This window comes from Bombus impatiens, unplaced genomic scaffold, assembly GCF_000188095.3.
Source record: "Bombus impatiens unplaced genomic scaffold, BIMP_2.2 scf_0110, whole genome shotgun sequence".
Taxonomy (NCBI): domain Eukaryota; kingdom Metazoa; phylum Arthropoda; class Insecta; order Hymenoptera; family Apidae; genus Bombus; species Bombus impatiens.
In genome coordinates this window covers 72,458-94,724 of record NT_176529.1, presented here as the reverse complement: position 1 = coordinate 94,724, position 22,267 = coordinate 72,458, and the positions used below count along the sequence as shown (strand labels likewise).

Here is a 22,267-nt window from a genome sequence, read left to right as displayed (position 1 = left end):
TGAATTTATCGTGGTCGAGAGAAGTTCGTCGTGTTGTTGTGACGTAGAATTAGTGAGAAACGAATACGCGAAACGCGATATTATATTCGATTTTGTGTGAGTGCTACGATATTGTATTTATCATACTGTTCTCTATTAACTAATAATATAACATTCCTACAAATTGGGGGCTCGTCCAGTTTTAAATCGTGCCAATCTAAATTTCGGGAAGTGTGATAAAAGATCGTTAGCTGTTGTGAATAATATTGTGTGTACTTGAAGAAATTATTGTGAAGTCAAAGATGGCAAATTACGAGGTGGAACAATTTTCAAGCGAGGAAAATTTAACAATGGAAGAATTGAGGAATAAGCTTGCTCAGATGAACCTACCGATATCTGGGGCAAGGTCAGTGCTGGTGGCCAGGCTAAATAGAGCATTTAGTGCAGGTCAATCAAATCTTAAAGAACAAGCGAGTAGTGAAAGGTCCGCGGAGAAGCGAGGTACATGTACTAAACCAAAAACTAAGCATGATCGAGATGTAGACGAAAATCTCGGGAGGCTTAGGACGAAGGAATTGAGAGAACGTCTAGCTAGTATGGGGCTAGAGACAAAAGGAAGAAAAGCAGAATTACGTGAGTCTTACGGGCGGTCTTAGAAGAAGATGCGTCGTCGGAGGAAGAAACCGACTACGAGAGTGAAACGGAAGACGATGAAAAGGGTGAAAGTGAACGCAGGAGCGTGCGAGATGGACATCAGAATTGCGAATGCTGTAGAAAGACACGTAGGCGAACAACATTGAGTTTTCAAGATGTCCAAGACGCCTTAGAAGTTTTTACGGACGAAAACAACGAAAATATCAATCAATGGTTCAGGACATTTGAAGAAACGGCAAGCATGTGTATGTGGACAGAGGAACAAAAAGTAATCTGTACAAAAAAGTTGATGAGAGGATCAGCTGAAATATTTGTAAATTATGAGTGCCATATATGAGAAAATTTTATTGTATATCTTCTTCTTATTTTTTCATAAGAAATTACCTCATACCCGCTTGTATATGTGTGGAATGGTGTGACGCTAGGGAATAACGTGGCTGATTGTTTATAAACGTTGTCAAGATATGTTAATGTTGTCAAGGAGTGTTGTGAGCGTTACCAAGGTTTGTTAAGGGAAAAATGAGCGTGGTAAATGCTGTCAGAGTTGAATTTATCGTGGTCGAGAGAAGTTCGTCGTGTTGTTGTGACGTAGAATTAGTGAGAAACGAATACGCGAAACGCGATATTATATTCGATTTTGTGTGAGTGCTACGATATTGTATTTATCATACTGTTCTCTATTAACTAATAATATAACATTCCTACAAATTGGGGGCTCGTCCAGTTTTAAATCGTGCCAATCTAAATTTCGGGAAGTGTGATAAAAGATCGTTAGCTGTTGTGAATAATATTGTGTGTACTTGAAGAAATTATTGTGAAGTCAAAGATGGCAAATTACGAGGTGGAACAATTTTCAAGCGAGGAAAATTTAACAATGGGAGAATTGAGGAATAAGCTTGCTCAGATGAATATACCGATATCTGGGGCAAGGTCAGTGCTGATGGCCAGGCTAAATAGAGCACTTGGTGCAGGTCAATCAAATCTTAAAGAACAAGCGAGTAGTGAAAGGTCCGCGGAGAAGCGAGGTACATGTACTAAACCAAAAACTAAGCATGATCGAGATGTAGACGAAAATCTCGGGAGGCTTAGGACGAAGGAATTGAGAGAACGTCTAGCTAGTATGGGGCTAGAGACAAAAGGAAGAAAAGCAGAATTACGTGAGTCTTACGGGCGGTCTTAGAAGAAGATGCGTCGTCGGAGGAAGAAACCGACTACGAGAGTGAAACGGAAGACGATGAAAAGGGTGAAAGTGAACGCAGGAGCGTGCGAGATGGACATCAGAATTGCGAATGCTGTAGAAAGACACGTAGGCGAACAACATTGAGTTTTCAAGATGTCCAAGACGCCTTAGAAGTTTTTACGGACGAAAACAACGAAAATATCAATCAATGGTTCAGGACATTTGAAGAAACGGCAAGCATGTGTATGTGGACAGAGGAACAAAAAGTAATCTGTACAAAAAAGTTGATGAGAGGATCAGCTGAAATATTTGTAAATTATGAGTGCCATGCTAGAACTTGGTGTGAATTAAAAAGAAGTCTAATAAAAGAATTTTCGAAAAAATTTAATACATGGTAAGTACACCATAGACTTCAAGAGACGAAAAAACGAGATGACGAAGGATGTACGGCTTACATGTATCGTATGCTTGGGGTAGCTAGTCACATGAATATGAAAGAAGCAGCAAAAATGCGGTACATCGTAGAAGGAATAAGAGACAAAGAAGTCAATAAGGCAATACTATATGGGGCAAAATCAATGAAAGAACTTAAGGAAAATCTAATCACCTATGAGGAACAAAAATCTCGTATAGCAGAGTCATCTGTGGGACTGGTCAGAGCTGAGGACAACAGGAAATACAGGCAATCTGGAAATGTGGTGAAGTATAGAAGATGTCATAATTGCGGCGATAAAGAACATGTAAGTGCTGATTGTCCAAACAAATCGAGAGGTCCTAAATGTTTTAAATGTAGAGAATTCGGACACATTTCAACAAACTGTGCGAATATACTTAAGGTTAAGACGCGTTGTGATGGGTGGCGAAATGAAAATAAAGGAGGGGTCAAGCAAATTAAGATTATGGACAAAATTTAGTGAGAATGAGTATGTATTTGCGTTTAGGAGCACCTCAACTTGAGAACAGAATAATTAAATTCGATAGTATAGGAGCCGTGAACGTACATACCATGGGACAATTTAAAACGGAAATAGTGATTGACGGTTTCAAGGCAACTCTAGACTTTGATATAGTTCCTGATAACTATTTAGGACATGATGTACTATTAGGAATTGAGTTAACTGAGCAATTGGAAATAAGAGTGGAACATAAACAAGTTAAGTTTATACAAATTAAAAAGGAACAACGTGTGAACCATTGTGCTGTCGAAGTTAGTGAATGGAATGAAGTATTAAATATAGACGTATGTAGTGAAGAAAACGATCGAGATAAGGTCGAATTGGACCATATTGGAGAGAAACAACAGGAAATCGAGATTCTCCGGAAAGAACGAGATTTAGAACGTGAACGAATTACGAAAGCCGCAAATCAAGCAGATCAGACAGAACAATCGCTTATTTCAGTAGTAAAAGAATATGAGCAGTATCGCGAGAAAATGCAAAAAACCGTTACTGACGCGGAGGTTGCATTTTCAAAATTACTCGAAGAGAAAAATGCACTAGCTTTACAATTGGAGGAAGAGAAGAGGAAGTTTGAAGATCTCCAGTTTCGTTTCGAGGAAAAATCGGGTAACAAGGATGATATTCAGAAAGAAAGAAGTGAGCAATGTGTGATAAATACTGTAAATGAAAATAAGATCAAAGATCTCGAAATGCTTTTGCTGGAAGAAAGAGAACGTGTCGGTCAGCTAGAACGTGTTAGCATAAAATCATTCGAAACAGAAGAAGAAATGACACGTCTTCGCAATGAAGTCTTGTTGAGGTTATTCGGTGTGTAAACAGAGAAAACACGTGGATAAATTGTATGGCAGAAAATATATTTAAATAGAAGTGTAATACGTAAGAATACAATTTGAGCTGGTCCAGATCCGCACGCTAGTTGTGTTACCCAATAACTGAAAAACCCCGAAGCCAACGTCGCCTGTCTACCGTTTATGGCCTGACTTCGTCGCAGTCTTTTGTCTACGGGCTGTCAATGGCGTCAGTGCTTGAGAAAACTAAAACGACCAGATGTAGAGTTTTCTTAGAAGTGGTAACCACTTCAACAAGTTTCAAATGCTACTGCTCAAGAAACGCAGCAAATCGAAGACTTACAGAGTCGCAATAAAACTTTGGAGGAAAGTAGAAATAATCTTGAGGATAAGGTGCAAGAGAAAAGAATAATTATAGAGCAATGTATAAATCAAAAAACTGAATTGCAATCAAAATTGAAAGAAAATCAACAAGAAAGCGCGGTTCATAAAGAATCACAGAAAAGTTTGCGGACAGAAATAGAACGTGCGACAAAAGATTTGGAGAAAAGAATACGTTGATAGAAGATATGAAAAAGCAATCTGAACACAGTACAAATACTTTGAAAGAGCAGTTGCAAAAAGCTGCAGAAACGATAGAAAATATTAAAAATTTGTTTATAAAATCGAGCATAGACCAGGTACGGCGATGCGTCATGTGGACGCGCTTAGTCGGAATACAGTAGAAGAGTTATTAGTACAGGAAGGCCGAAAAGCGGTTTGAGTGATCGAGTTTGCAAAGCTCAAGAAGAAGACGACGATCTTGAAGACAACGAAGGATAATCGTTATCCATTGAGGTTAATAGTTGCAGAATAGTAAAGAAATCAGGAGCGCATGTGTAATTAGCAATATAGCAATGAAGAAAACATGGAGCGTGGGAGAAAGAATATTCAAACAGGACTACAATAGGAGAATGAAGATGTTTGGAGCACTGGTAGAGAGCGTGGCGCTGTTTGGAGCAGAGCATGAAATTAATGTATAGGGCTGGAACATTGAAGAAAGACTGGACAGAGTTCAAAGGAGATATGTAAAATGGATATTAGACTTAGATATGACAACACCAAATTGTATACTGATGGCAGAATGCAAAATAATAGAAATAAAAGAAAAAGGATTAAAAAGAACAGCAAGGTACGAAGAGAAAGCCCTAGAATCAAAAAAGGAATTAGTAAAGGAGTGTATAAAGGAGAGAGAGAGAGAATGGGGGAATGGTCAGGAAGGGAAAAGAGCAAGAAAGAGAAAGAAGGGACTAGAAGAGGTGAGAAAAGGAGGAGCGCAGATAGAAACAGGAGAGCAGCAAGAAAGGATAACAACAGACCAAATTATAGAAGAAACAGAGAAACAGAAGAGAGGGGGGAAAGGATAAGGGAATCCAAGTATAATATACACTACAGAAACATAGCCATAGAAAGAAAAATTACCAAAGTACTTAGAAGGGAGGATGAAGTGGAAGGACAGAAGAATACTGGCAAACATGTAATAGAAGAATATGAAATAACGGGAGGACCAAAGGACATAGGAAAAGCGCTAAACGAGACTGGAGAAGGTTTTGCAGAACTGAAAGCAATAATAGAGAAGAGAAGGGCAATCGACAAGAAGGAGGCACAGCAAGAAGGCTAAAGACCAAAGTTGCAATAGTTTTTAGTCATTAGTTGCTAATTTATAGTTCCTAATTTTTAGTTGTTAGAGGTAGAATAAGTAAGGTAGTGCAATAGAATAGAGTGGAAAAGAGGGGAGGTAGACATATAAGAAGAGAAATAGACATAAGAGATGTAAAACCGAAAGTTCGTCTAAAGCTGAAAGGCACGGACTAAGCAATAATAAATAAATAAATAATTTACGATGCAAAATGGTTAAAATTAATGCTATGGTTTTTTGGCGTATATCATTTCGAAGTTTGAAATCCGGGTTCCGTAAACCTTAGTCTTAAACATAAACAGTTTTCAATTTATTAACTTATCTATAGAACATCAATTTGAAAACCGACTTCTTTAAAACTAAAAGCGTTTACCTTTGCACTTCGTAACAGCGATTGAGAATTATGCGTTTGAATAACAGAATAATCGCTATATGAAAGCATCGCAATATGAAAAAATTCCATTGCTATAGAAGGAATGAAGTGTGAAAGGGATTCCATATCTGCCTAACTACATATGTACTTGTGTATCACTGATTAGTGGTGTATCAACGTATATGACTGGTTTTAAAAACATTCCTATCTTCCTAAGTAAGTAGGTAGTAGCAATTTTAGTAGTAAGAATGTCATTTTCGCAGCTCCCTTAGATATCATAATCTTAAAGAATGATGTACTTACATAGAGTAGGCCTTATTATGCTTATGTCAAAGCTGCATGTATGAAAGAAACACCAACACGAAGATTTTCACAGGTAGATTTCACCGCCGATAAAGAGTTTATAACCAAACGCAATAGTACTATAAGTTAGCTAAAGATATTACAGTTTTTGAGATATACAATTTTGAGATATAAAATGCTATGATACTGTTGCAACAATACGAAGTTGCTGTGTACAACTTCAGTCGTACTGAAGATGTCTCTGGAAGCGAAATAGATCGATTGTTCGATCGAGCGGTCGTTTCGCTAACGATTGTGAATATTTAAAAAGAGAATCGGTCCCCGAGCTTCAAGGAGCCCGTCTCGTTCTATACAAAAATGTATATTTTTAAAAGCGTATAGATCGTGTTGTTGATTTCATTACTGTGCCATATTAAAATCTGTAAATAAATAATGTATAAAAACCACTGCATTGAATGGCCCCCACGCAACAATATGCATATTTGTAAATAACATGGAAAATTTAAATCGGTCTTATATGAAGTAAACATAAGAAGAAAGATTCTCCAGTAGAAAATAGTAAACAAATACATAAAACATTACTGGAATATATACCTATTTGGCCGATAGAAGTTCGAGGAGAATTTATTTATGTTCTATAAAAAAATATAAAACTTATGAATATTTTGATTTTTCTAGTCTGCCGCCGGCAAATATTCAACTAATGCAACCGAACATATACTCTAATAACTATTTCTGTTACAAACAAAAACATTATTCCAAAATTTCTATTCGTATCACATATTTTCAAAAAGTTTACATATATGTATCTTTTTATCTGTCACATTATTCTCTTCTTCAACTATTTCATAAGAAGTTAGGAAATCAACAAAAGTGATGTTATAATTTTCTCGTATGATTCTCATATGTATTCATATAATATTTATTAAATATATAAATGTATATAAAAACGTGTTATATGAAGCACTATGTCCAAATAAATTTTTATATTTTTATAAAATTTGATCACATTTACTCGGTATACATACATATACATGTGTTGTTACGAACAAAAGTTCATGTTATAATTTATAAATCTGTTTAATTCTCGGTTTATAAGAAACGAATGTTTACGTATAATTTTGCTAAACTAAACTCTCGCACTTTACGAGTTAACGAATCTTCAAGCAATTTAATTACGTAAACGGTATATAAGAGATCGTGTTTGTGTTTCCAGGAATTAGTGGATCGAGTTACGTATCGCACCGATAAATTCCAGTCTGCTTTCAGAATTTCAATCTATTGTGTGCACTTGACAAATGGAAATAGTATTTCTACGGAATTGTTAGCCATTAAAAAAATGAGAATCGTAAAGCTTAATAAACCAACGTTGGTATATTTTTCTTTTCTTTTTCCCCGTAAAAGTTTTATAACTTGTTTCATTCGATAAATTGGCTTATTGACGTAGGTTCATTTAACACGTAGACGGACACGTTATCCCATTTAAAAAAAGTCAATATCAATTGTGTTACCGTAGTGTTATAATTAAACATTGTGGAATTTATAAAGATTTAGTGCGTAATCGGAGAAGATCAATCGAGTGTCTTTTCTATAATCACTTGGGTTGATCAGATACATGAAGTTCCTTGATTATCGTATTGTGATGATTTTCCAGACTGATTCTTGTAATGACTACATAGTTGCCTTATTTTTTCGGAAACCGATTTCATTATGTAGGTCTTTGCGAATATACCATGGAGCACTGACTACTGTTTTAAGAATTATAGATTGAAGGCTTTATGATTGATTTGTATAGCAACAGTGTGTTTTCGTGTGTGGAATGCTTAATCCAATTTGAAATGCTTACTAGTAAACCAGTGCATACTTTCCTTTTTAATCTGAATTTGTCCTATCTTTTCGCGAATGTGATTTTTCCAGGTAAATTTGGAGTTCAGATATGGACCTAAATGACTATTTTAGTTTGTAGCGTGGTACGTAGTATGGTTGAGCATAATGGGAAGTATACTGGCTTTCTTTAACGTGAAAGTAATATGATTGCATTTGTTCAGGATTAATATTATTCTCCGTTGGTTTAGCCAAAGTTCAAAGTTTCGATGTGTTTGTGAAGTAAATGAGAAGCTGCCGCGGGATTATCGTGAGTGGTTATTATGACTGTGTCGTTTGCAAATGCGAATAGTGCACTATCTGGACCACTAGAGTTATCGACTGGTATAGAGAGGTATACAGAATGAGCCTAAGACGCTACCCTGGGGAACGACAGGTCTGATTTTGTGAATGTCAGAGATACTGCCTTGTATTTTTACCAAAAATGTTCTGGTCTTGAGATAAGACTTTATTACATGATAAAAGGCGATAAGAAGGTTTAGTTTTATTTTATATAGCAGGCCTCCATGTCATACTTTATCAAACGCTTCTTCGATGTCGAGAAATGTAGCGGTGATATATTGTTTCTGTTCTGTAGCTTTAGTAATCTTGTTTCTATTACCTACCTTGTTTGATCGTAGAATGATTTCTCTAGAAGTCAAATTGGTGCGTAAAAAGACCTTTTTATGAAATGATATCCAGTATTCTAGATAATATTATCCTCTCAAGCACTTTTGACGTTATTGAAAGTAATGAGATAGGTCAGTAGGATACAGCCAACTCAACATTCTTTTTATGTTGCATATATAGCATAGGGCAACGTAGGGTGGGTAGGGATGTATTTAATTCCAAGTATAGCATTAAATTTGATTATATTATAAGCATCCTGATTGCTTTCGAAGAAAGTTCTTTAATAATTTTATCGTTAATTAAGTCCAAGCGGAGATGTTTCTAATTTTAATGTCTGCGATCTATTTAATGTCTTATGAATCTTCTGGGGTTGTTTCCGCGAGTAGGGTCGTAATTGTGCTATTTGCGCGAGTGTATTTGATTCTTCGGTTTGAGATATTTTATGTAGATATTCGGCGAAGGTAGTGGCTTCTTCTCGTGAACGTTTTGCCCAAAAGCCGCTAGTTTTCCTTACAGATGGTAGTAGTAAGATAGGTAGATGTTTTCAGCCTGTGGTAGCTTTCCAAAAGGAGTATTTGATTGTGTTGGCACATGAAATACAGGACGTTGATGAAATGATGGAAATAATTCGTTAGAAACATTACATAGATAAAGCTTGTGAAACGGATAAATGTAGGAATGTTATATTATTAGTTTGTAGGTAACAGTATGACTTATACAGCATCGTTTGCACTCACACGAAATCGAATATAATACCCCGTTTCGCGTATTCGTTACTCACTACTTCTATGACATAACAACACAACGATCTTCACACGACAACGATAAATTCAACTCTGACTCTCTCAACTGTCGTTATAATGTTTTCCATGCTCACTTTTTCTTTAACATACCTTGGTAACGCTCACAACACTCCTTGACAACGTTAACATTTCTTGACAATGCTAATGAACAATTACCCCTCACGCCACGTCCTTCCCTGATGGCACACTATCCCACATAAATAATATCGAAAACTTATAGTGACTCACGAAGAACACTTGAACGATAAATATAAAGGGAGTTTGGTAACTGGTGGTACAAGCGGAAAGGGGGTGATTCTACGCGAAAAAAGAAGTCGAAAATTTAGAATAAAAAATTAAAAAAAAAAATTTTTTTTAATTTTTTTTAATTTAAAAAAATTTTTTTTTAATTTTTCCATCGGGACAACGATCTACAGTGAGATCCGTTATAACGAGATGTGATAAAGTGCACGCGTACCGAGCGAAAATTCAAAGTCAATTTTCTCGAAAACAAAGTGTTTCTTCGCGTAGAATCACCCCCTTTCCGCTTGTACCACCAGTTACCAACCATCCTGTATATTACGTAATATCGATGGTTTATGACACAAATGTTGTATATCCAGTTTTTGAAAAATTTCAGTTTTTTCTATGCAGCAAAAAGTTCTTGACGGCTTCTTTATGATGTATAGAAATTATACTTATGTATGTCTACTTCATAAATGTATCAAAAATAATATTTCAGTTTACTGCATTTAATGTATATCTATAGAAATATTTTTGAGAACCGCCTACCTTTGACATTTTATGTTCCTATGTGACATTTAATGCACAATTTGCAATTAATTTTATAATAACATTGATAAAGATAAATAAATGCAAGAAGTATTTATTTAATTGGTATCATTAAATTTTTAGAATTGCTTGTATCGCGAAAACATTACATTGGACACACAATATTTGTACAGCAAGCCACTGTTATTATGTACGTACGTAATAAAAAATATTTTGAAACTTCGATAGCGTTGCAATAGTATTGCAAAGGGTATTATACCATTTAAACAATCAATTATTCGTTATACTAATAAGTCACAGTATTTATTGACATTAATTGTACATTTAACCACTATTCATTTTTGTAAGTTTGTATTTCTTTATTCATACTGTAAAAATACTAATTTTTGAAAGCTAAAAATATACGATTTTGTTTGCTTAGGACGGAATAAAACTGAACGGCGTCCGCTTTTTTAAATATATACGGATATATATCTCTGTTTTATTTTCATTGTTTCGAGTTTTCAATACAATAAATTTAAACAATAGTCTCCCTTTAACATTCTAAAGCGTAAATCAATATTTGTTACCAGGCTAACGTACGTGGTAGTTATAGAAGCGTAGTTGTGATTTATGGAGCCAGTATGTATTTTGTAAATTTCTGATAAAATTGAAACGATTGATTTGATCATGATTGTAAGTATCGATGTTTTAAATAAATGCATCACAATGTAAGATAACTAGGTATGAAATTTGCCACTTAAAAAAAAGCAATTTGAAAGGATTATTGTAACGATAAATGCCCCACGTTCATTAATTATGCCATATAATTTTCATGAAAACAAGTTAATATTTAATTCCCTTTCAAGGCAGGTGCAGGTAATTTCAAGAATCAAGATAAATCACACAAAATTAACTCACTCATGCATCTTGAAAAAAGGTCTATTATGTCATACATGTAGTACGAGAAAAATTGCGCATCACTTCATCTTATCTGAAACAAATGTTTTGTTACTAGATCATACTTTAATATTAATTTTTCTTCATAGCAATATAATATAGAAATTAAGAACTCAATGTGAGAATATATATACGTGTAAGAAATAAAGTGTAAGAAACTAGAAATAAAAATGTAACAACCTCCTTGTAATAGTACAAATAAATTTCATTCATACATTTATTTATATTAATTCTTTTTCTATAAAATAGAACTGAAGAAATTTTAATAAAATACAATTACTAAGTCGCCAATAACATATCACAATAGCTGATACGGCTATTAACAACCGATTAAACATAAAATATCATTTAATCAATTTGTTTGATATTCAACAGCCAATTTCATATTAATTTCGAGATCTAACATATTTTTCTTACGCTACTGATTTTACGTAATTTGTACGTATTTATAGTCTTTTCAGATTGCAGATTGTTTTTATTATAGTTATACATGATTCGTTTTATATATTTATTTAATCCATGTAGTGACGTGAGTTGTTCATTATTAAATATAGATGTCGCTGTATCATTAACTATTTCCTTCGTCAAAAATATTCGTATTGTTTATGTAAACATGCGTAGAATTCTCAAGGCAGAAGAAATAAACATGTAGGTTAGTAGTTTATAATTTCGATATCAATGAATCTAAAAATATAAAGCTTGCAGGAAAACAAAATAGCTTCACAAGGCTTGACAAATTCACTACAAATTCATTCATATCTTGCATATTGGCTTTTAACCCCTTCGCTTCGGCAGTCCAGCCCACCTAAGTGCTTTCCCTGTATGGAGGCGCGCGCCGCAAATGCGCACAGTGGCGTGCTTACTGTATAAATGTTTTCCTAAGTCTTAAATAACAACTGTGCTGAATAAAACAATAATAAAACAATTTTTGTCTCACTGTCAATGGATTTAATAGATTTTTTAGCATGAAACACTATACGATCGTTTGGATATATGAAATATATTGCGTGAAATGTTTTGATGTTGTTTCAACAATGAGTAACTTTTAAGAAGCGATTAATCGAATATATCAATAAAATCAACAGAAAATGTGCTGCCTGTAATGAAAAAATATATTATTGATTACAGATGGCACTGGTGTGTGCCTGATATATGGTGTGCCGATCGTCGCGTGGTCGCCGCCTATAAGCGGCACCCGCTCCCACAGGGTTAAAAATCAACGTAATCAGGTCATAGCATTTTACTACATGTAATAGTGGCCCACGAAGGTATCCACACTCTAGGCGTAGAAAGTTTGTATAAATATATCATCGTGTGTTATACGAAATTTTTTGAAATTTCATTAAGACCGTTATGCGGTAAGATTATCGTGATTATATTGATAAAATCTGAAACGAATTTGAAAAACCGTACACACTACCGTAACAACAAAAGGTATTAGTACATATCTTGATATCCTAATGATGCGTCTTTTTATCAGGTTTTATTTACATATATACTATTGTGCATGAGTATTTGGATACTTTCAAACAATTGCAAATATACAGAGTGGTTGGTAACTGGTGGTACAAGCGGAAAGGGGCTGATTCTACGCGAAAAAAGAAGTCGAAAATATAGAATAAGAATTTTTTTTTTATTTTTTTTTTAATTTTTCCTTCGAGACAACGATCTACAGTGAGATCCGTTATAACGTACCGCACGCGTACCGAGCGAAAATTCAAAGTCGATTTTCTCGAAAACAAAGCCTCAAACGAAAAATTTTTATTCTATATTTTTGACTTCTTTTTTCGCGTAGAATCACACCCTTTTCGCTTGTACCGCCAGTTACCAACCACCCTGTATAAATAAGATACACTTCAAATACAAATTCTTTAATTCTTTAATATAATTTTCGCCTCCGATTCTATCTTAAGCAACTATACATAGTTAGTGGATACCGAAAAAAAACAATAATTGATATTTAGTACAAATAAAAGAGCCACAATTGAAAGTAGATGAAAATTGCATCTACAAATGTTTGAGTTAAGCGACTTTAAATGTCAAATGTAACCTGTTAATTGTTAAGATTTTAGACTGATTAAAATGTGTTCTCGATCGCATTCTTAAAGTTTCTATTGATTTTATGTAGTACCAGCTATTTGTTAGATTGTCAAAGTATTACGTTTGCCGCACCGTGGAGTGACGAATATCCATCATATGAGCATTACCATTTTGAGTCCCATACAACCTGGTAGTGTGGCTAGTGGATATGCATAAAGCTATTTTCCCCTCCTCGTGTAAAAAAAGCTATTTATATTCCTTGTTTCAACTTCCGTTTGGCAGAACATTGGATCCCAGTTATGGCAAAAAGTCTTCTATTATAGCGTTAAAAGTATAAAAATATCAATGCTTTGATTGTATTGCATCAAGTTTTTAAATATTGATGTACGGTAGTATGTGTATATAATGTGTATGTGTATCTTCGTTTCCATATTATCAAATTTTTATACTCATATGAAAGTACTACAAAATGATGCGAAATTTGGTGCACATGGACTTGATTAATAGATGTGCAAGTGTTAAAATGAAAACAGTAGTGTGCAAATACGTTTTGTAATCATTGCTGTAATTACAAGATATTTGTTGCAAGCATAGTGAAAAAATACTATAAAACATGCATAGTGATCTAAATATATCATTAGTGCCAAAGACGAATTCATTAAATATTGTGATTTATTAGCATATTGAATAATGCAAAGGTTTTCGAATTATAGCGATTTGGGTAATAATTTGAGGTTCGCCTGACTAATCGGGAAGTATAAATGTTATGCTGTAATTTCTCCATAAAATTCACTTTCGCATAAATGATTACAGCAGAGTGTTTCAAGTGAGAAAATTACCTGCGTTAAAATCATATTCTAATTTCATAAAAAGAAGAGTATGTAATGCATTCATGAATGTCTAAAAGTAAGAAATGATGAAAATTTATTCCCAGTATATTCTTGAAATGTCTGTTTATATAACAAATTTACGTAACAATATATAAAGCTGAGTCATAAATAATTCATCGTACCTACATACTAATGCAAGTAAAAAATGACTTATGAACATATGTTTTACATACCTCAGTTTTCGAATTGTGAATGATTAAAGAAAATGTTCAAAGTTCTCGCTCTATTTCCTCATTATAGTAAGAACGGATTCAGTAAATTTAACCGCGAAAGTATGGAACCCGCATTTATGAATCACTTTGTATAATGCATGTATCTAAAAGAAATCCTAAATCGATTGCAAATTATACTTATAGAACATGATAAGCATCGGTCCATCCAATAAACAAAATGTTTATTATAACAATGTAATTTCACAACATGCAAACTGTGTTGAGTAAGCATAATTTCTTTGTTTCGTATTCCCGAGTATGAACTCGAGTTATCATTCTCTCTTGTTCATTATCAGCAATACTTTTCTTGGTCTTTAATCTTCAAAGCTTCTCAGAGTATGCACAAGTATATCAGTTAATCAGTGCAGTCAGTTAATCGAAATATTCATTATAAAAATTTAGCTATAATCGATCGAGAAGTGTAACATTACTTATAGCGTTTCGGCTATCGTTATTTTCCACATGGTTATTACATCGTTATTTTTATCATAACGGTTGAAGTGGATACAAGCTACCGTAATGTAAATATTCATATTTCAAGATATAATTGTTAAATGTAATTTGTGATTTAGGTTAATGTAACATTGAATAATTTGTCCTTAGTTCATGAATGAAACAAATATTTTCTATTAGCTTCTATTATTTCTTAAGTGAGTGAAAATAAGATCAAGATTTCCTCCTCTATTTTAATTTCTCTACATAAATACGATATGTGTTATATATGAAAATATAGTAAATCAGAAATATGGTTAGCAAAAATTAGGAAATAGTAATGTGTCAATATTTCCTTCTTTTTTCCTTATTTCCTTCAGTTTAATATTATTTGCTATGCTTGCTCTGTGTAAATAATATCTTAATAACAGGTACTTATATAAACGAAAAAGAGTTTTATATGTATTTTACAATATTTATACATATGTTGTTTTAGTTTCTAATTTTCATATAAAATTTATCTACACCATTTTATAAAAATAAAAATGTCTTTTTTAATATTAATAAAAAATTTAAACATTAAGAATGTTTATTACAGTTTCTTTCGTAATCTTGCGATGGATACAGCTTGGATTAAGTTTGAATAAAAGAGAAATGTACCTATGCGCTAAAACAAGGGAGGAATAAAGAAGGAGAAGAATCGCCCGTTCAATCTTATCTGTCAGAAACACGAATTCAGGCTTATTAATCTATGTCTCAGATATTTTAAGCTCTACACGTGCTGTGAAATATAAAGGTGCTTGAGTTAGAAACTTGCGTTAGAATATAATAAAACAAATGTTTAATACATAGTTTGTTGCAACATTCCATTCATAGGAAATTACATTTTATTAGTCATTCAATAAATCAAGTGATCAAAAGCAATAAAATATATTATATAACAAAAGAATCGGAAAATCAAAGTACATATTTAATTTTTTTCTTCAAAATTAATTAGTTAAATAAGATGAAAAGTAATTCTGTTTCTTTAAGAAGGTTTTGCATTAAATAGTTTCAAAATCTCAAAAATTGTCTTTTCTTCCTTTTTCTTCTTTTATTTTTTTATCATGAAATTATTATAATTGTAAAGCGAGGATGATTATTCTAAAAACGATTCAAACGCTGCAGCAATCCAATTTGTCTCATTTTTCTTAATATACGTATATACAGTGGAATAGTTTCAGGATGTATATATATATATTTTTTATTATTATTTAATTTGTACCTTACAATTTGTAAGCTTTTAATTTGTCCAGCTGGTAAAATTTTCTAGTTTAATTGCTAAATAACATGTGGATAGCTACCCCCAGCGGGATACCATCTTTTTTATTTTACAATTATATGTGTAAATAATATCTTAAATTATTGTAACAATAAATTAGTATTAAAAATAATGACTTTAATATTGATAATGAGAATCGTGAAATCAGCAATCTCCTACTACGTAACAAACACGATAAATTTAGATCAAATGTTGTATACCATTACAAGTTATCAAATCCAAATTAATGTTTTTTACGATAAAACAGACACACAGATAGTACCTTACATCTTTCCCTGTCTTTTATGCGATAAGCTGAATGAAACAAAAGTTAAAGTACCTACCAAACTAATAGTTTTCCGACATACATAAGTAGGCTAATAATTATTTACAGAGGACGTCGAGTCGCATCGATTAATCATTAACGTATTATCACTTTTTGGACAGAAGACGTGAATGTCCGCTTGTGTTTACCAAACGTTAATGTCCGCGGTTGTGAATCGTCGTCTTTTTGTTATGAAGTGTCAACAAGAAATATGAATCATCGTCTTTTGTTTATGAGACGTGAATTCACCCTTCTTGTTCATAAAGTTTTCAGTTGTATCGAGCACGTTAAGGGTGATAAACGTCTATTATAAATTGTTTTAGTTATCATATATAACAATAATATCCCTAAAAATACTCGTTACATACTTATGAAGTAGCTTCCGGTGCAGTTTCAGAATCGAGGCTACACGTATGCAGAATCATGCGAATCCACAATGTACTATTTACTTCCTGATATTGTGCGGAAGCGTGTGGCTCAAAACGTGTTAAAGTTACACGATTTTCAAAAAATTCAAAAAAGCAAAGTCGACCTTCACACGACATTTACGCGTGCACCCACAGAAAAACTAATAACATCAAAATATGCTTGCCTTGAAACCATTCAACTTTTCTTTATAGTTTTCGATATCGTTTTTCGATATAGTTAATGGTATAGAAAATATTTCGATTTAAACTCGTAGGTGTCTCATATGGAGTTTCTTCACGAGAAATTCATTGCTTTCTTTCTGACTTATCGCATAATACAATGTGCTCACTTTTTATGTTTACTGGCAATTTTCTTCGAAATCTCCATATGCGTCTCTTGTGTCTCATGTTCTGTCTTTAATGTTCATTCGGCGAATGCAATTCAGTTAGTTACAAGTTGATTGAAATCCATTTGTCACGTTTAGTAGACATTTTTCCAATTCTATGTTCGAGGACAAATCGTGATACCGGACTACATGTACCTACATTCATGAGGGCACTTATAAAAACTTACAAAAATTGGAAGACTGATTAAGAAATGATCAAAATTATTATAATTATTAAATTATTATTATACTACTATATTATTAAATGTACTATAGTATTAAATATATATTAAATGTACTATAGTGTGTTATATTATATCATTATACTATATCAATATACAATGTATTATATTATATTAACATTTTTGTGAGAAATACAAATAAATCATTTTCAAATAATTTGACATTTAATTTAATTATACTTTTATTTGGCCGTAATAACTTTTTAAACTTGAAATTCGTGAATTTTTATAATGTAATCACACTCGCAGCCAAAATTGTCTCTGCTTTAAACATTTCGTCAGAGAGACATCTATATCGTGGTATGTTTATCATTGTAGTAAATAAAAAGCAGATGTCTGACGGAAGCAGATGCTGCTAGTATACACAATCTCATATTTAATAAAAACCTCCTATGTAACGTTATTGACTTTTCGCGATACGCCGGAGGATGGGATGATAGAGTTCTCAACAAATGGTCTACACGTTCAGACTGTATGTAATTCAACAATTTCGTTCCGGAAAAATTTCCTTTAAATTTTTTAAAATGCTCTTAACAAATGAAAGGTCGAACAGATGCTACTGTTAAAACAGCTTATGGTTTACGCAACGTTTGACAACAATTTGCTTTTTGAATTAGCGAGTGGTCGACAGCTCCTTACGGAATTCAGCTTTTGAACGGGAATGTTTAATAACAAAATGAGGTCGCTAGAATTGCGCTCGTAACAAATTTCTGAGGTGATAAATTACTATGAATAACGATAAATTATCGTAGGTCATGTTAAAATGTATCTCGACCAAATTTCGATCAATAAAAATCTGTTATAATTCGACTATATAATATTTTCTGATTGACTTTTCTGCTTCCTTTGTCTCTATTGATATTTTGATATTGAACAACAGTACACTCCCTCTCTCCATAAATGTAAGTCGGTCAATAGCAGTAATATTAAGTTTATGAATCTATCGGACGCTGTCACTGTCAGTTTCGGAAATTAATATTCTCGTCGAGTTTGCCTTTATACATTACCAAGGCTAGTACGTTTCTAGACTCTGTCCCTTTACTGCCAACATGTATATATGTACATATTATTAGAATCGGTATGCTTTCCAAGCTTATTACATGTTACGGTCACTCTTGGGAATATATAGAATTTATTACGCGACATCAATTAAGTATTAACTACAGTGTAATTCTTTCTTACAAAATCTTTCTTACAAAATTCAGTAAAATAAGAATAAAGCGGTTGTCTCCATTATTACTTCCAAATTGATAGATTTCTGCAATTTGAAGATGACTCACTTCGAAGTTATTTCGCAAACAAACCCATCATCTATCAAAAAATTTCGATTTCATACAAACGTGCACTCGATACTTTGCATTTCACACGTACTTTTACATTTACACGCAACTCGCGTCCGTTACGCGTTATTTATTTTTTCTCAAATTATAGTTATCATTATTTTTATATATTTATATATATTATCTATTAGTGCACATATTCTGTTTTCGCTGTAATAAGGCACATTTCAACGTAGTCATCCCTCGTATCGCCATAAGATGTTATAGGCAACCACACTGCCTTGCGATATCGACATAAATCCAGAAGATTTACGTCCCTCGCTGATCGCTCGACATCCCTTTGGTACTGTCTTTCCGCGAACGTGTGAACACTAAAAAAGGGTTGCACGTAACTCCAGTAAATTCTACATCTGGTCGAATTAAAAACTATATTCATGAATGGAAAAAATTGACACAATATCCGACGATTTCAGTGTAATTAAGCGGTTACGAAATACCTTTTCATTCTCAAGTTTTTCGAACTTACAGACAGCCAAATAGACATTGTTCAAACAAAGAATTTAATATACGTATAGATATTATTAGTCAATTAGCAAGTCAAGGTGCTATTTTTGAACGTACTTTTTCCCAATTTATTTCGGATATATTTTTAACACCTAAATTTACGGGAGGTTACCGACTAATTTTAAACTCAAAAAAGTTAAACGAGTTCATTAATATCAAATTAGAGATCCAGCGAGTAGCACCAAAATTCTCATCAACAGTGCTGAGTATTTTATGAGTGCAGTTGGCCTTAAACACGTCTATTAATATTAATTCCCATAACAAAGTTGAACTAAATCCTTCAGATTTGATTTTAATAACATGTAACAAGTTCAATCGTCTATCGTTTGGATTAAGCATGGCATCTTTCGTTTTTACGAAAATACTGAAATATTTCTGGTCGTACTTAAGAAATAAAGGTATTCGTTCGAGCAATGTAAAAGATTTGTTGAGTTGACGTGTAATAGTTCAAAGCGACTAGGTTTGACCATAAATTTAGAGAAAAGTGTATATACGCAAAAATTAGTAAAGATATTTTTAAATATTAAGACCTACAAGATTCGGGACTTTGCGAAATTTATTGGATACTTGGTATCGTGTTGACCCGCTGAAAAATACAGTCATGTGCACAAAAAAAGGTTGGAACGAGAAAAATATTTAACTCTAGAGTTGATCGATAATGAGTATGATAGAAATATGAAATTGTCAGATTTGAATTCGGACTTACAATGCTGGTTTCGAAATATTTCTTGTGCACATAGATCCTCGAAATTTACAGAATTTTCACTCAAAATTGATTCCGATTTCTCCTTATCTGAATAGGCTGCAGCGTATCGATATGAGAGACCTCATGCTTTTTGGACGCAAGAGGAGCGTGAATTGTCAACAAGTGATCTCGAGTTAAAGGCAGCCTGTCTTGGGTCACAATGTTTTATTAATGACTTGAGAAACTGCGATACTTTACTACGACTTGGTAATACAGTAGCCATCATTACATTACTACGTTAATAGAATGGCGAGAGTTCATTTTCAGAATGTCAATAATCTATCGTTTAATCTAATCCTGGTATGAAGAGAGAGATATTTGCATTTACGCTTCGTATATAAGGTCCGGAGAAAATACAGAAGTTGATAGAGAATCTCGTAGACTAGATAAAGTTTTAACAAATATCGGAAATTATCTTGATAAGTCCGAGATCGATCTATTTACTAATCGTACAAACACAACATGTAAGCGCTATCTATGTCTCGTGGTTTAAAGGTCCGAATAGATGTGCGATAGACGCACTCGCATTAAATTGAAGTAACCTTTTTACGCGTTTTCTCCATTTCTAATGATTTTAAGGGCGACGGGAATTATAGTAATCCCCGGCTGGCATGAAAGAGCCGTTAATTCTTGCGTCAAGCAGTAAAATAATCTTGTCAAGTAGAAATCTCTATTCATCATGGCGGAAACTTTCTCTGGTTTGCACGATGTTATTTTGAAGGCTTCGGTCTAAGGAGTGCTTCCAAAAAACATTAGAAATTATATCTTCTTTGAGTGATTCTTCAATCAAGCAGTACGACGAAGCCTTAAGCTTTGACTACGAATCAGTCGCAAGGCGTGCATTTTTTAGGAAAGTATATTCAAATAATCAAATTGAAAAAATACAGAATTCCACTACATTTAAACAATATTATTTACTTGTTTGCATTCTGCGTTCAATTGTTAGTGTATATGCGTAAAATTTAACACTAACATTAAGCTTTTTTCACGATATGTTTAATAATCTAGTAAAGCATGGTACAATTTGAAACATTCGTAACGTGTCTCACTTCTTCTGTTATGTTTTCTACACACTACACATTTGCGTCGTGTTTTACATATGCAGACGTAAACTGTCTTTGCGTCAAACGAAAAGATTCATTATCAGCACTCATGTATAATTTGCATTCGTGTATTCTACTTGAGCTGTATTTTTGTAAAACTTGTTTTATTAAATATAAATGAAATTTCTAATAAAATATATGTATTATGTGCCATTTTAAACTTTTTCTGCTAGAATTCAGACTGTAACAAATCTGATCAACTTTGTCAACTACACCCATTGTGTTATTGTAATCAATTATACATTGTAGTTTGATTATTTTTTCTTCTGTTAGATAATGTATCTTGTTTGTATCAATCATATTGGAGCAATGATAGGTGGAAATCATCCACACTTTCCTTTTGTCCATCCATTTCAACGCTAATATATTTTTTGTTGAACGAAATACACATTCTTCTTTGTGTACGTTTTTATTCAATTCCGGTATACCCAATCTGTTTCTTCTTATCGTTCCATATGCGTTGGTTAAGTTTTTATGTAGCTCGAGGAACAAATTGAGACTGCTGTACCAATTGTCGGTCATGAGTGTGTGACCTTTTCCAAGATAAGCTTCAAAAAGTGTCATTACTATTTGTCTAGACTTTTCTATCGATTTTGCTGGTATATCTTCAGAAATTATCATGTTTGCCCCGGAATATACAATTAAATCTTGAATATAGCCTGTCACGCTATCACACAAGACGAAGGATGTAATCCCAAACCTGCTCTTTTTACGGTATATATTGTTTGAAAAATAAGAAACTTTCATCTATACATAATTTTCCATATGGATAAAATGCAGTTTTAAAGGATGTTCTTAATTGTTCAGGAATATAGCGTAGTTTCATAATTGGATCGTGATTTTTAATGTTGTTATCACAAAAATGCAGATTGTTTCGTAATAATGTATATCGAACCCTTGACATTATTTCTCCAAACGATACTGTTCTTATCAGTTCATCCTTACACCAATATTCTGATATAGATATCATATGTATTCGTGCCACGAGCATGGTAATGGCCAAAAAATTATACATTTCGGGTACAGTAGTTGCATTAGAATGTACATCGCCTCTTGTACTATTTTCAGAATAATTGTTAGTTTGCTCAACAATGAATTCTACGAGTTCTTCCAAAAAGAAAATTTGAAAAATATCGGGAATAGATGATTGCTCTTTTCACTTGCTTTCATTCCACTATTCTCGTCATCAAATTCGTGAATTATAGGTTGGAAATCTCCTTGTGTCCTGGAAAATTTATTTTTACATTCTTTTGCTTTGGTGCAGCTTTCGTGCAATACTCTGCATTATTCCTTCTGATTCTGATGAAGAGGTTAAAAGATATTTTTTAATCATGCGCTTGTAAAAAGGAAGAGGCATTTCAAAATCATTTGTTTCTTCAGAATCAGAATCACCTGTTGTATCATGATTGCATGCACTTTTT

At 33.2% G+C, this 22,267-nt stretch overlaps 1 protein-coding gene and 1 pseudogene across 1 annotated transcript; both read left to right on the top strand.

Annotated features, from left to right (window-relative positions):
• Positions 1 to 1,459: 1,459 nt before the first annotated feature.
• LOC105680248 (thyroid receptor-interacting protein 11-like) lies at positions 1,460 to 4,121 on the top strand. The gene is made up of 5 exons (XM_012380839.1): positions 1,460 to 1,751; positions 1,814 to 2,155; positions 2,213 to 2,584; positions 2,755 to 3,579; positions 3,859 to 4,121. The coding sequence occupies exons 1-5, from the start codon at positions 1,460 to 1,462 to the stop codon at positions 4,119 to 4,121; spliced, it is 2,094 nt and encodes a 697-aa protein (XP_012236262.1).
• Positions 4,122 to 4,456: 335 nt separating this feature from the next.
• On the top strand, positions 4,457 to 4,999 carry LOC112212121 (annotated as a pseudogene).
• The last annotated feature ends 17,268 nt before the right edge of the window (positions 5,000 to 22,267 follow it).

Excerpts from the sequence above, each read along its gene's own strand:
- LOC105680248 (XM_012380839.1), top strand. The coding sequence starts at position 1,460 with ATGGCAAATTACGAGGTGGAACAATTTTCAAGCGAGGAAAATTTAACA. Across the intron at positions 1,752-1,813 it reads ATTGAGAGAACGTCTAGCTA|AAGAAGATGCGTCGTCGGAG; the intron begins GTATGGGGCTAG and ends GGGCGGTCTTAG. Across the intron at positions 3,580-3,858 it reads AGTCTTGTTGAGGTTATTCG|TTTCAAATGCTACTGCTCAA; the intron begins GTGTGTAAACAG and ends CACTTCAACAAG.